The 14,731-nt window shown below is 34.9% G+C and overlaps 1 protein-coding gene across 1 annotated transcript; it reads right to left on the bottom strand.

Annotated features, from left to right (window-relative positions):
• Positions 1-777: 777 nt before the first annotated feature.
• LOC146747236 (uncharacterized) lies at positions 778-2,637 on the bottom strand. The gene is made up of 2 exons (XM_085498359.1): positions 1,804-2,637; positions 778-1,104 (listed from the first exon to the last, which is right to left on the bottom strand). Exons 1-2 carry the CDS (start codon positions 2,635-2,637, stop codon positions 778-780), a joined length of 1,161 nt encoding a protein of 386 aa, XP_085354485.1.
• Between the last annotated feature and the right edge of the window lie 12,094 nt (positions 2,638-14,731).

Genomic DNA, 14,731 nt, shown 5'->3' with positions numbered 1-14,731 from the left:
TATTCACCAATGGTCAGAAATTACATGGCAGTCCTTAAAGTATGGTTTTATCTTTATTGTATTAATATCTACGAACTGAAATGCATTCAAATACATTTAAACGAATTTTAAAAAACTGGTTGCACTGTTTTCACTAGTACAAATGTATATTGGCCAGTAAAGACACAAATAACTTTGTCTCTGGTCTGATTGTATTTGATACAAAGAAAAAGGCAAATAAAGCTTACAAATTGAAGTGCTCCGATATGTAGGGGAACTATTAGGAAATACTTTGCAGTGCTCAAGGAAACCTGATATAGAAACACACGCCAAAAGCTTTATCTTGCGGAAAAAAACAGATTTTTGAAAATGATGCTCAAATCTTCAATCTTGGTATTACATGCATCTATATGAAATGTGCTTAAAATGTGCTTTGTGATGACAAAAGGAGTTCATACAAGTAGTTAAGTAATACAGTTAAAGTGTTTGTAGGTTACAGAAATGTGAAATTCATCAAAATACAATAAAGATATTCGTCGATACAGCACATTCTGGAAAACTGCTAATTGGTATGCAAATTTTTAATTAGCATAGATATGTGCTGAAGTCCACTTTGTGGTACAGGATTCAGATCATTAACCCTGGTCACATTGCCTTTGCACCAAATGATAATTAGCCTCAAAGCATCCATTCATATTTTATTCAAATCATAGCAGTCGCATATATTTCAGGGTCCCAATGTTTACTTCGTACACAGGAGCCTATGATCTTAGTAGTCTGCGCTACTGTATCAAAGTTTCACAAAACGGCATTGAATGCACTTCTCAGCGATGTGTAAAGTTGTGCTGCGGCAAACGGATCTGAGGGTTTAAACCAACCGTTTTCTTCCATAATTATGCAGCTAAGCTCAAATATAGTCTCGTCACATGGATATTCCGATTTGGGAGTGCATGCCCCTTCACATACGCAAATTTCCTCTACATCGACATCACGTATCTGATGACTAGTTTCATACAACTCTGGAACTGAATACATCATTAATGGGCGGCCGCTTGGTGCTGTTTGATTTCTAGAAGATCGAATCCTGTGGCTGTTCCAAATTCTGGCAACTTCGTCCAATTCCGCCTTAAAAGAAATGAAAAGAAGTGTCAATGTGAAAGTATAAAACTATTTTATTTTATTGGACGTCAGATAAATGATCGACAGGCAATGGCCACTTCGGCACATTTTGTCACGATTCGATGCGACTGGAATTTACAAAGACGTACCACACACTATTATGTGATAACTGAATAAACGAAAATAAACGCATATAAGTACTTCTTCATGGCATGTAATGTCCACATCCAAATTTAATTTAGAATCTAAACTAGGCGGATACCTATTAGCGATTGAGGGAGTGTATAAATTTCACACACCCATCAGAACGAGATGTGACGAGGTGGGATTAGTAATGGATTGCTCTGTGGTGAGGTAATTCGTGTAGTTTTACGGAATGGATCATGATTAAAATACAATACGGGTTACGTTAAATGTAATAGATAATATACCTGAATTACAAATCAGTGTCTATAGGTTTGTCATGCAATTTAGTGCAAACGAGTCTAATACATCTGTAAGATTTAGTAATTCCAGAACGATTGAAATGTCATATCCTCGAAACCTGAAAAGCTGCCAGGGATAGACGAAGCGTTGCGAAAGAATCAATGAAATACCATTTCACACAACAATGGTAGTGATAAATCACGAGACATTACATACATATCAGGACCACATGGGTGACGATACGACAGTGTGCATGGGAAACGTTTCAATGAGCATTACCTGTATCAAATTCATAAAGCAGAACTGGATGATATTTACATCAAGAAAACTTCCAGAAAACAAACCATCATCTCTAATATTTGCAAACAGATTTATCCAAAACTGGGAATTCTGCTTCCTCATCGTACTCCACCAACACTCTATTCTTTGATTTGAAGTACTCCGTCCATATAAGAAGCTTTTAGATCCAGCGAATGAATCAGTGTGGTTTCTCCGCAGAAATATTTGCATTTGTTCAATATAGCCATTTTCAGTGCCCCTGTCTGCGCGTATTATTCGTGGGCACCCTTGTCTAGCCTTTACAGCTTCTACATAGTAGCTTGCAATGACTTTAGGGTCATTGTTCGTTTTATATGCTTCAAGCCATATGATTGATCTGGAAAATCCATCAATGCACCCACTGATACATATTCCATATGGCTTGAGTTTATCATACCCATCTAGATGCCACAAAAAATCCGGACCTTTACTATAATATCGTCTTCGTCGCAGCCTACGACGGCTTCTAAGAAGAACACCGACAGGATCCAACAACTTCAGCAGGAGTCTCACTGTTTCCTGGGTCACAACAAGTCCACTTTGTATACACTTTAAATGTATCCATCGGTAGCCTGGCAATTGATTAGATCCCTGAATTTGTCTCTGAATAAAACTGACCACGTCGTCGATATTGGTGAATTTTTTTCTCCTGAAGAGTCCTAGCTTCCGCAACCATCTTTTGAGAGACCGGATACTTAAAATTACATTGTGCCTGTGAGCTAGGTTGACCAATATTTCGTTGTAGTTGAGACCAAGGCGGAAGTAAAATGTAATGAGTTCATCTCTATCCGCCATTGCACAGCATATGACACCAGCTGGGACAACTATAAAATAAACTCGTTATAACGAGAAAAATAAACTCGTTATAACGAGAAAAATAAACTCGTTATAACGAGAAAAATAAACTCGTTATAACGAAAAAAACTCTTAACAAAATAATAAAACAATCTCGTTATAACGAGTTTATTTTTCTCGTTGTAACGAGTTTATTTTTCTCGTTATAACGGGTTTTTTCTCGTTATAATGAGATTTTTCTCGTTATATCGAGTTTATTTTTCTCGTTATAACGAGTTTATTTTTCTCGTTATAACGAGTTTTTTCTCGTTATAACGAGAAAAATAAACTCGTTATAACGAGAAAAATCTCATTATAACGAGAAATAAACTCGTTATAACGAGAAAAAACTCGTTATAACGAGAAAAATAAACTCGTTATAACGAGAAAAATAAACTCGATATAACGAGAAAAATCTCATTATAACGAGAAAAAACTCGTTATAACGAGAAAAATAAACTCGTTACAACGAGAAAAATCTCATTATAACGAGAAATGAACTCGTTATAACGAGAAAAAACTCGTTATAACGAGAAAAATAAACTCGTTATAACGAGATTTTTTTATTATTTTGTTAAGAGTATGGCACTAATACGCTTCCGTAAATTACACCTTGATCTTACAATATTTCCCTTGGTTATATCATTGAGCTCGGCTTCCAGATCATCCTTAGCAGTTTGACATTGATCCGCTATATCTTTTTCAGGTTGGTTAGTCAGTTTTTCTTCTAATTCATAAACTTTTTTCTGGCTGTGTGATTTTCTCTCTCATTTGTTTAGCCTTTTGTTTAATAAATTCCATTGTAATTTTTTTAATTTTGTATTTGACCCAATCCCATTCTATACAGACATCTTCAATTTCAGGGTTTTCTAACCATTGGATTCGTTTTTCTTCCATCTGATTCACATATTTTGGATCCCTTAGTAGGCTGTTGTTAAACTTCCAGTATGACGGCCCGTTTTTAATATTTTACCAGCTCATTTTTAATATCACGACAGAGTGATCAGAGCAGACACATGGTTCAATTGTTGACCCTGTAATTTCCGATCTGTATTATTTCTGGGTGGAACCGTTTCCATGTATATGCTTTTTTGTCGGGGTTTAGCAACCTCCATACACCTATCAGTTCAAATGATTTCATAATCTCTTTTATTAGTTTAACTGACTATTTCCATGGATTTGGGTTACCCCTTTCTGTCAATCTGTGCATTTAAGGCCACGTTATGACCCCCCAAACTATGTTAGAATCTGCTTCTGTTGTACGTTCTTTTATAAAAGGTGATCATTTGGTGCATATCTATTAACAAATATGAATGATTTCCCCCAATACATGTTTCAATTACAAGATATCTACTTTGTGGGTCTGCAACACTTGTTTAAATACCTACCTCAACATTTCTAAATAGTGTGACTACTCCTTTACTTAGATTTGTCCCATTTAGATTTGTCTCATTTTCCCTCTCATTTGATTAGACCAGTACTTAATTTTATCTTTGGAGCTATGGGTTTCCTGTAGAATAATTATGTTTGCTTTTGTTTCACTTATCCATTTAAATATATTTTTTTCTTTTTTTGTACCCACCAAGGCCTCTTACATTTAATGATAATACTTTAATTTCTGACATTTTACCTGTTTATTTATTTCTGTTATCATCCAGATTAAATGTTGGTAAACACCTTTTTTCAACATAAGTAAAAACACAACTATCTCAACAACGACGGGACAAAAAAAGCAACCATGAACGCCCCGCAAGGGGAGCCCAAAAAACAAAACTCCCACCACACCCAACCTAAGAACAACAAGACACTCTCCCCAATACATCAACAGACCCGTCCCAACTCCCACACGCATAAGTATCGAACGTATACTCGGTCGGTGGGAAAAACAGCTCTGACCCGTTTCAACACAGTCATAATCTACTAGGACAAACAATACTATGTAACAAGTGCTATAATATTAGTGATCATGATGTGATCAAATATTTCAGTTTTCAACTTAGACAATTGATTGATTACCTTTTAGCTGCACTTTTTACTGAGATTATTAAATAAAAGTCACAACGTAAATTTTGTTTACAACTAGTACTCGGTCCGTCGGTTCAGTTCATCGGGCTAAGTTCTATATTTTGTTTATCCATTGTACAAGATGCCATCGATATATAGTATTCCGTTGGTAAATCTTGGTCTTTTCCCGTTGTCGTACGCCTCCTGCATCACTCCATGTAATTTTCTGTAGTCAGATGGACAGTAATCTTCAGTGATGAATACTTCGGACTTTCCCAATGCCCTTTTCGCCTTCCTTAGTATTCTCAATCTCTCTGGTCGTCTCATAAATTTCACTATCATGTGACTTGGTGGACCAACTTGTCTGCGTTTGATCGAGGGGGCACGCGGTGGGCGTTTTCTACCATGTTTACTGCGTCGCTGAAACCCATTTTCTTTTCCAGAAAATCTGCGACTATTTGGACGCAGTCTTCATATTTCTCTCCTTTTACCTCTGAAGGCGTAGATTTTCCTCGCAAACTTCATTCAGTCGAGATTCCAGGCAACCAACTGTGCTTTCCAAATCGGCAATGCGTTGCAGTGCACCCTCGTGGTTGTTGCCCATCCCCTCAGGAAAACTGCAGCACTTCATATCAAAGGGTACAAAGACATTCCGCAACCATCATTCAATACTCAAGGACGCGATCTTAATATACAATAAGACTTGGCAAGCCCATATGAAGCGAATCGACGCGCGCATTTCACGATTTCGTAGTTGCGTCTGAAGCTTGTCGGTTTTGTCATAACGTTATGACGATGTTGTGTTCCCAGTAGAATATGCTAGCTGAAACGTGAGCAACGTATAGTCATATTATGCGGTAACTGACAAAAGGAATGTATTGTATTAGTTTGGGGAATAAAAAAAATCCAGCTAACAAAATATAGTCTTAAAAGAAATGTCTGTGTACCATTTGATATGAAGTGCTGCGTTTTTTTTTACCCGTGACAACACTGATTGTATTATTGAGGTATATGGGTTGTTATATAAGAAACGAATTACAATTGTACGCAAAAGATGTATTTAATTATTATTATCATCATAGTATAAACTGATAACAACCCATTTCACAGCCTAGAGTTAGGCGCATTTAACACAGCACAAATATCTGAATGTCACATCCAGTATTTAGGGCGATACAGTGTGTCTCCGCACCAGTGCTGCTCAGGATGTTACCCAACGAAGACGGTCCATGCTTTGGGTGACTCTGAAATCCATGTACAACCATAGTCATTTAACATTGAAGTTGAACTGGAAAAGTTATACCTACCGTTTCAGTCATTGTACTATACATGTTAATCTATAGAATTGTTGATGAACAAATAGAAATTATGCCTGAATTTATTTATCTAGGATTTTTTAATGTCTGTTAAATGATACCAAGAACAGTAATATGTTACAGACTAGACCTGGAAAGCAGAAAACTATGTACAAGTGTAGCCCTCTTATATATTAAGCTGATATCTTCAAATACTTTCTGAGCTTGATGCACAAATCATATAACTCGTCATATGCATTTTAGTCATATTTGTTTATAATGAGTCAGATTGTATTTGTCACACCACGCATGTTTGTAGTAACTGTCCTGCAACTAATTTTACGTGCGGTTCAACGTGATTGTACCCTCGCCGATTTATAGTGCACGTGTGTAGTGTACAGATAACTGCATAACATTTATTTAAGAACGATGATCGCCCGTGGGTGCACGAGTATTGTTTTTACCCCGAATTATACAAATTTAGTGCTGACTAAACCCATTGCCAACACAGGCCTGGAGGTTGCAACCAGATATTGCTCGAAAACACAAGCGCATCTTTTTTTAAATCGTATATATTTCTACTCTTTAAAAATGGTTGTGGGGAGATGTTCACTATATTCCATGTTGTAATTTTTGTATGTAGAATTTACGTTTTTGTTTGTTCATCAAAATTGAATATGTAGTTTAGCTGATATGTTCCTATCAGCAGCTGGTAGGCAGTAAACACTAATCTTTAGTTCTATATCCGTATTCATACATGCTTGACTAGTATATCCATGCCATATAAATAATATTTGTATCAGCGGCAGTGAATGCTAATCAATATAATGTGATGAAATTCATCTACTTATACATGCTGTCTTCATGAATTTGTACTGTTTTGTTCTTGGCTTACAGATGAAATGTACGTTAGATTATCGTTTGTAAATCTAGCATAATATTCAGATTAGGTAATATTTGCAGCTGGTGTACAGCAATTCCCACAAAATTAATTTTCTTTGCCTTATTCAATTTAATAAACAGATCATATTATCAGCATTGGCTAGACATTAAACCCTGGAAGATTAAACCTTAATTTCACATCTATATTCATGCAGGCACTTTATTTATTATTTACACTTTATTTGTCACATATAAAAAGTATATAAGTATTAGTTTCCACTCTGGGTATAGTCATATGTTGTAATTTCTCATCACATGAACATCATGATTTCACGAACTGGTATTTTCATATGCTTTGCTCTTTGCTACGTGATATCTCTCGCTACAGAGGTAATGTGTATTTTATTATTTGTAAGTCTAGCTGCGTATTCTTGCTATAAGAATGTGAAATTCTATTATTATTATTATTATTATTATTATTATTATTATTATTATTATTATTATTATTATTATTCACAGAACAATCGTCATACACCTCTACTGTAAATTATAAGCGCAAGTGCTGGTACCGAGTTAGGCAGTGTTCCCATAACGATTTGATTGCAATAATATATATCAAACAGAGCCGAGTAAACTCAAAATTTTAAATGATGCATTTACTAATGTGTGATTACAGAATGAAATCAAAGAAAGCTTAGAAAGAACTCCCATGTGCTGAGAGTATTGGAGACACATTAAATATAATTCGAAATTACTTAGCTGAAAACTAATTATGCAAATCAGAAAATTAATATGACCAGATTTGAGTGTAAAACTAATGAGGCCTGCGCAATGTAACAGAAAATCTATGTCTCCAAGTTTAATTGAAATGTGATTAGAACCAAAAAATTATGAATTATTATGCTTATTAGGGAATTAATATGAACAGATTTTTACCCCAAACTAATTAGGTTTGTACATTGTCCTAGAGCATCTTTGTACTAAGTTTCATTGAAATGGAATAATTAGCACCGCGAAAACTCCAAAATTTCGACCCCTCTAAAAATTCGACTACCTATTTATTTGCCGGGTTTCGGTGTTTTATTTACCTCCAAATTTTCGACTCCACTAAAAATTGCCGACTCATTCTTATTCGAAAATTGCGACCAGTTTTAGTTTTCCCCCAAACGAAAAAAAAAACGATGTGAGCGTTCAAACGGTACCTTCCTCAAAGGCATGAATCCGGGTTTCTGATAGACTGAGAGATTTTTATTTTATTGGTAACGAAAATATATTCTAAATAAACGAAGTTTCAAATAAAAACGAACACAAAAATCTCGGCATGCTGCGTTTCTGAATTGTTGATTATTACTGTACTCAGTAGTGATTATAATAATGTACACAAAATAAATTTGTTGAATGGTTATGAAATACAAATAAAAGTCAACTTAGTTTCATCGTAAGCGAATGATTCCGGTCTCGTATAAACGTTTGATGCTGTAGGATATCCGCCATGTTCTCTTAGGTCAAATAGGTTAAATCGCTAATTAACCAATCAAAAAGCTGGATGATGCCAACGTGTTCAAATTACCATAGCTTATTTAAATATGTTAATGTTATTGAACGCAATGCGGAAGAGATTGATGTTGTAGTACGATATTTTGGCTTGGATTTTGATGCGAAAACGGCATGATTTTTTTTTAAATAAAAAAATTAGTTGTTTTTAAAAAATAAACTGGTCATCTGAAGAATAATTTAACATTGTTCACAGTGATAACAGCTCATTCTCGAAAAGAAGCTTACCCGCTCACGCTAGTCACGATAAAAATCATACACGTGTACTCTTGAATAGACAGACGTCAATGACTACGGTAAAACTTAGACTCTATTTTAGCCGGCTGGATTGATTGAAATGTCCGAAAAATGACGCCAAAATACACCTTAAAAGTCCCATTTTATTTTCTTAAATCCCATTTTATTTTTTAATCCAAGGGCGAATTTACGGCAGAATTTGGTCCCTCAAATAAGGGACACGTGAGCTTTGATTCTAACCGGATACATTGCACTGGGTCGGGGAGATCGTTTGCTAAACTTCCATGTATCTTTTGTCCAATGGGTACCTGTACTTCGAACATTCGCAAGTTTTCCTAGGTAGTACGAGACAGCTTTGTCTTTTGACCTATTAGTTTTGTGCTGACCTCTTCTCCGCGTCTTGATGTTTTGTTTTGCTTGTCATAATACTCACTGATTGATGACTTTGTTTAGATTTTGAGTTACAACTCGGCCACGACCTTTGCTTTTACCGTGAAACATGAGGAAGTTTACGTCAATTGACCGACATTGCATTTTTTAAAAACTAATGAAGCACACTGTCTATCATCCCCATTTTTTTTTGCTGATTTCTATTCTGAAAAATTCGACCGTCCGAAAATGCACCTTAATTTTGACTCTAAAAACACGTCACATTAAAACCGGTTTTTACGGTACTTTAGATATCAGTGTGAAAGCTTAAAATTGGTTAATTATGCAAATTAGGTAATTGATATGTACAGATTGTAACCCACAATTATTCAGGTCTGTCTATTGTCCTACAGCATCCATGTACATTCATTGATATGTGATGTATAGTACCTGAGATATCAGTGTGAAAGTTGGTTAATTATGCAAATTAGGTGATTAATATGCACAAATATTTACCGGAAACTAATTGGGTCTGCATAATTCTAGATTCATTGAAATGTGATGACTAGTACTTTAGATATCAGTAGAAAAGCTGAAAATTAATTATGCAAATTAGGTAATTAATATGCACAATTATTTACCCTAAAACTAATCAGGTCTCTGCATAGTCATAAAGGATCTATGTACCAAGTTTCATTGAAATGCGATGATTAGTACTTGAGATACCCGTGGGAAAGCTGAAAATTAACTAATTATGCAAATTAGGTGATTAATATGCACAAATATTTATCGAAAACAATCAATCTCTGCATAGTCCTTGAGTATGTAAGTACCAAGTTTCATTGAAATGTAATGCTAACTACTTATATCAAATGCTGAAAATTAATTAATTATGCAAATTAGGTAATTAATATGTACTGATATTACCATAAAAACTATCAAGTCTGTGCAGTGTCGTATGACATCTATGTACCAAGTTTCATTGAAATGTGATGATTAGTACTTGAGATATCAGTGGAAAAACCGAAAATTGACTAATCATTATGCAAATTAGGTAATTAGTATCCACGGATTATTACCAAAAACTAATCAAAACCTAGCATTAGTTCAGAGCATCTATGTACCAAGTTTCATCAAAATCCAATGAGTGGTTGTTTAGATATCAGTGGAACAGTCATGGAACCACTAAAAATAGCTAATTATCATGCAAATTAGGTAATTAATATGCACGGATTTTTACCAAAAATTAATCAAATCTGCGCATATGTTCAGAGCATCTATGTACTAAGTTTCATCAAAATCCAATGAGTGGTTCTTTAGATATCAGTGGAACAGTCATAGAACAGCTAAAAATTAGCTAATTATCATGCAAATTAGGTAATTAACGAGCATGGATTTTTACCAAAACCTAATCAAATCTGCGCATTGGCCCAGAGCATCTATGCACCAAGTTTCATCAAAAACCGATGTATGGTTCTTGAGATAGCAGTGGAACAGTCGGACACACATACACACATACACACATACACACACACATACACACATACAGACACACTAACTGCAAAGACTCCCATTTTGTGCTTCGCACATGGGAGTCAAAAAAATAATACACATCTGCCTAGCCTTTTCGACATCGTATCCACGAATCCAACCTGAGTGTTGCTGAACTATTTACCATCAACAATAAGTTAAAATTTGCGCCTTGAACATCTCCACAACTTTCTACTCAAAACCGATACCCTGTTTAATACCCCCACATCAATATTTGTGTTACTTACAATATTAATTTAAATGTCATTAAGTGCTGCTGTTAGCATTACATGTTCCAGAATGATGTACATCCCTAGGACTTTCAAATTTGACAAGAGACATAGACTGAAATGTTTTTTATTGACTAAAACACTTTTTTGTATCTGCAGATTCAACGTTGTTAATTTGTATTTTTTGCTGATTAGCGCATTACAAACTTTATGAAAAAGTACACGTCACTGCACCTCGACTAATTATTCTGTTGCAAAATGAAAATAACAATGCATTATATATTGTTAGAATTTTGAAATTGTCTACTCTTGCACATACTGCCCAGATTATGTTCCGTGACCACAGTTTGCTTGAATGTAGTCCATGTAGTCAACATTAGCCTGTCAAGACTTATCTTTCATTTAATGAGGAACAATGCTTCTGTAATATAGCAGCATCGACATTGACAACATATTAGGGCTTGTGTGCACCACAGGCAATTTTATTTGGCTTCAATTGCTTTTATGTTTGATAAGCAGATTTCGAAATCATCGCAATTGCCATCCCGGAACGCTGTGCTCGAGTATGTCGACAAAATACACTAGTCCTCAAATTTATTTAGAAACGCAGTCGCATTACTTTCGTTCATAGATTTCGAAGTGCAGTACTATTTCACAAGGCAACTATATACTGTAATCACCATATGGGCTGATCATAGTAAAAAAAAACATATTTGTACTAGTCTATAAAAGGCTTATGTTTACACTGATGTAACAATGATCATAGCTTCTTGTTCATATTGCCATGTGTAAACTTCTGATTTGTCCAAAGCTTGTTTCAGTATGATAATAATTAAGTGTCCGAGTGCTTTCAACAATTGTTGTTATCGGCTAAATTATTGCTCTCAGTATTGTGACAGGCGCGGCAACATGCTTGTTTAACAGTCAAACGTGATATACATGGCAACTATATGCCAAGAAACTTGTCATCATCCAGCATCACAAATTTAAGAATAATAATAAATTATACAGCAGAAAATAAAAACAGCCATCAGCCATTCACTGAAGTTATATATTTTAACTTCTTTGTAGTAAGTCAACATGATCAATTTAAGACAACACATTTTATGAACAAATGTATTAATGTTAATGATCAATGTTTGTGGGTTTTTAATGACGATTCCCACTAACGGAAACTGTTGAAATACGAACGGAGGAAAATCTGAACTCCCTACGGCAGACACATATTTATAGTTTTTACAATGAAGCAGTTGGAAGCAGCATCCCGTCAGTATCCTCGAATGATATAGTAATTGTGGAAAAACTCCAATTCGTCACAATCATACGGGTCAAATGCTAGCAGAATTCTTTGACAACATAAATATATTCACCGGATGCCAATGAGGTTGAATGTGTTTACAAACTGGATTCCAATGATCTGATGTATGTTGCGTATAAATATTTTGAATTTTTCATTCATTGCTTTCACGAGATAAAAAGCGGCACATAGTCTCCAGTTTTTCAGAGAAGTTAAAAACGTTCCTGGATATATACGTCAAAACATTCTCGGTTATACACGTTAAATGAACCATTTGAAAAATGTTATTGATGCACTCTATTAAGTTATAATTAGTCACCATTTTTAACAGTGGTGTTCTTGAACACGAAATTTATAATGGTAATAATAGAAAAATGATAAAAAATCGGATAAATTCATTACCACTTCGAACACCCATGAATCATTCTCGTGTACACGATATGTTATTATAAAAACATATTGTATTGTTACCTCTCATTTCGACTTAGATAGTACAAGTACGTTTAACTGCACAACGCGAACAGTTCTGATTGATTTAGAAAAGAGGGATGGTCAGTGTACGAGATCTTGATTTATAGTAAGACTTGGCAAGCCCATATAAAGCGAATTGACGCGCGCATTTCCCGATTTAGCAGTTGCCTCTGAAGCTTATCTTAGACGGTTTTGTTATAATATCATGACGATGTGTTTCCAGTAGAATATGCTAACTGAAAAATGAGCCACGTAGAGTTATATTATGCGATAATTGAAAAGCTATGCATTGTATTAGTTTTGGAAATATAAACAGCCCAGCTAACAAAATATAGTTATAAAAGAAATAGCATAATATAGTAATTGACAGTTGCAGAATTTCTGTGTACCCCTTGATATGAAGTGTTGCAGTTTTCCTGAATCGCGACAACACTGACTGTTGAGGTATCTGGATTGTTTTATAAGGAACGAATTACAATTGCACGCAACAGATGTATTTAGTTATTATCCTCATAGTATAAACTGATAACAACCCATGTTACAGCCTAGAGTTAGGCACATTTAACACAAGACAAATATCTGAATGTCACATCCAGTATTTAGGGCGGTACAGTGTGTCTCCGCACCAGTGCTGCTCAGGATGTTACCCAACGAAGACGGTCCATGCTTTGGGTGACTCTGAAATCCATGTACAACCATAGTCGTTTAACATTGAAGTTAAACTGGAAAAGTTATACCTGCCGTTTCAGTTATTGTACTATATAAGTTAGAATTGTTGATGAACAAATATAAATTATGCCTAAATTTATTTATTTAAGAATTTTCAATGTCTGTTAAATGATACCAAGAACAGTAATATGTTACAGACTAGACCTGGAAAGCAGAAAACTATGTACAAGTGTAGCCCTCTTATATATTAAGCTGATATCTTCAAATATTTTCTGAGCTTGATGCACAAACCATGTAACTAGTCATATACACTTTAGTCATATTTGTTTATAATAAGTAGGATTGTATTTATCACACCACGCATGTTTGACGTGACAGTCGTGCAACTAATTTTACGTGCGGTTCAGTGTGATTGTACCCTCGCCGATTTATAGTGCACGTGTGTAGTGTACAGATAACTGCATAACATTTATTTAAGAATGATGATCGCCCGTGGGTGCACGAGTATTGTTTTTACCCCGAATTATACAAATTTAGTGCTGACTAAACCCATTGCCAACACAGGCCTGAAGGTTGCAACCAGATATTGCTCGAAAAACACAAGCATCTTTTTTTTAATTGTATATATTTCTACTCTTTAAAAATGGTTGTGGGAAGATGTTCACTATATTCCATGTTGTAATTTTTGTATGTAGAATTGAAATTGAATCAAAATTGAATCAAAATTGAATATGTAGTTTAGCTGATATGTGCCTATCAGCAGCTGGTAGGCAGTAAACACTAATCTTTAGTTCTATATCCGTATTCAGACATGCTTAACTAGTATATAAATAATATTTCTATCAGCTGCAGCGAATGCTAATCAATATAATGTGATGAAATTCATCTACTTATACATCCTGTCTTCATGAATTTGTACTGTTTTGTTCTTGGCTTACAGATGAAATGTACGTTAAATTATCGTTTGTAAATCTAACATTAGATTAGATTAGGTAATATTCGCAGCTGGTAGACAGCAATTCCTACAACATTAATGTTCTTTGCTTTATTTAATTTAATGTACAGATTACAGTATCAGCATTGGGTACACATTAAACACTGAAAGATTAAACCTTAATTCCGCATCTATATTCATGCGGGCAGAATTCAACTTTACTTGTCACATATTCAAAGTATATATGTATTAGTTTCCATTGAAGGAATAGTCATATGTTGTAATTTCTCATCACATGAACATCATGATTTCACGAACTGGTATTTTCATATGCTTTGCTCTTTGCTACGTGATATCTATCGCTACAGAGGTAATGTGTATTTTATTATTTGCAAGTTTATCTAAATATTCTTGCTATGAGAATGTGTGATTACAGAATGAAAAAAAAATAATACACATCAGCCTAGCCTTTTCGACATCGTATCCACTCACGAACTATTTACCAGAAACAATAAGTTAAAATTTGCGTCTTGAACATCTCCACATCTTTGTATGCTTCCGTAATATAGCAGCTTCGACATTA

Source organism: Saccoglossus kowalevskii, chromosome 4, assembly GCF_978046115.1.
Source record: "Saccoglossus kowalevskii chromosome 4, keSacKowa6.1, whole genome shotgun sequence".
NCBI classification, from domain to species: domain Eukaryota; kingdom Metazoa; phylum Hemichordata; class Enteropneusta; family Harrimaniidae; genus Saccoglossus; species Saccoglossus kowalevskii.
This window is presented reverse-complemented; position numbering and strand designations above follow the sequence as displayed.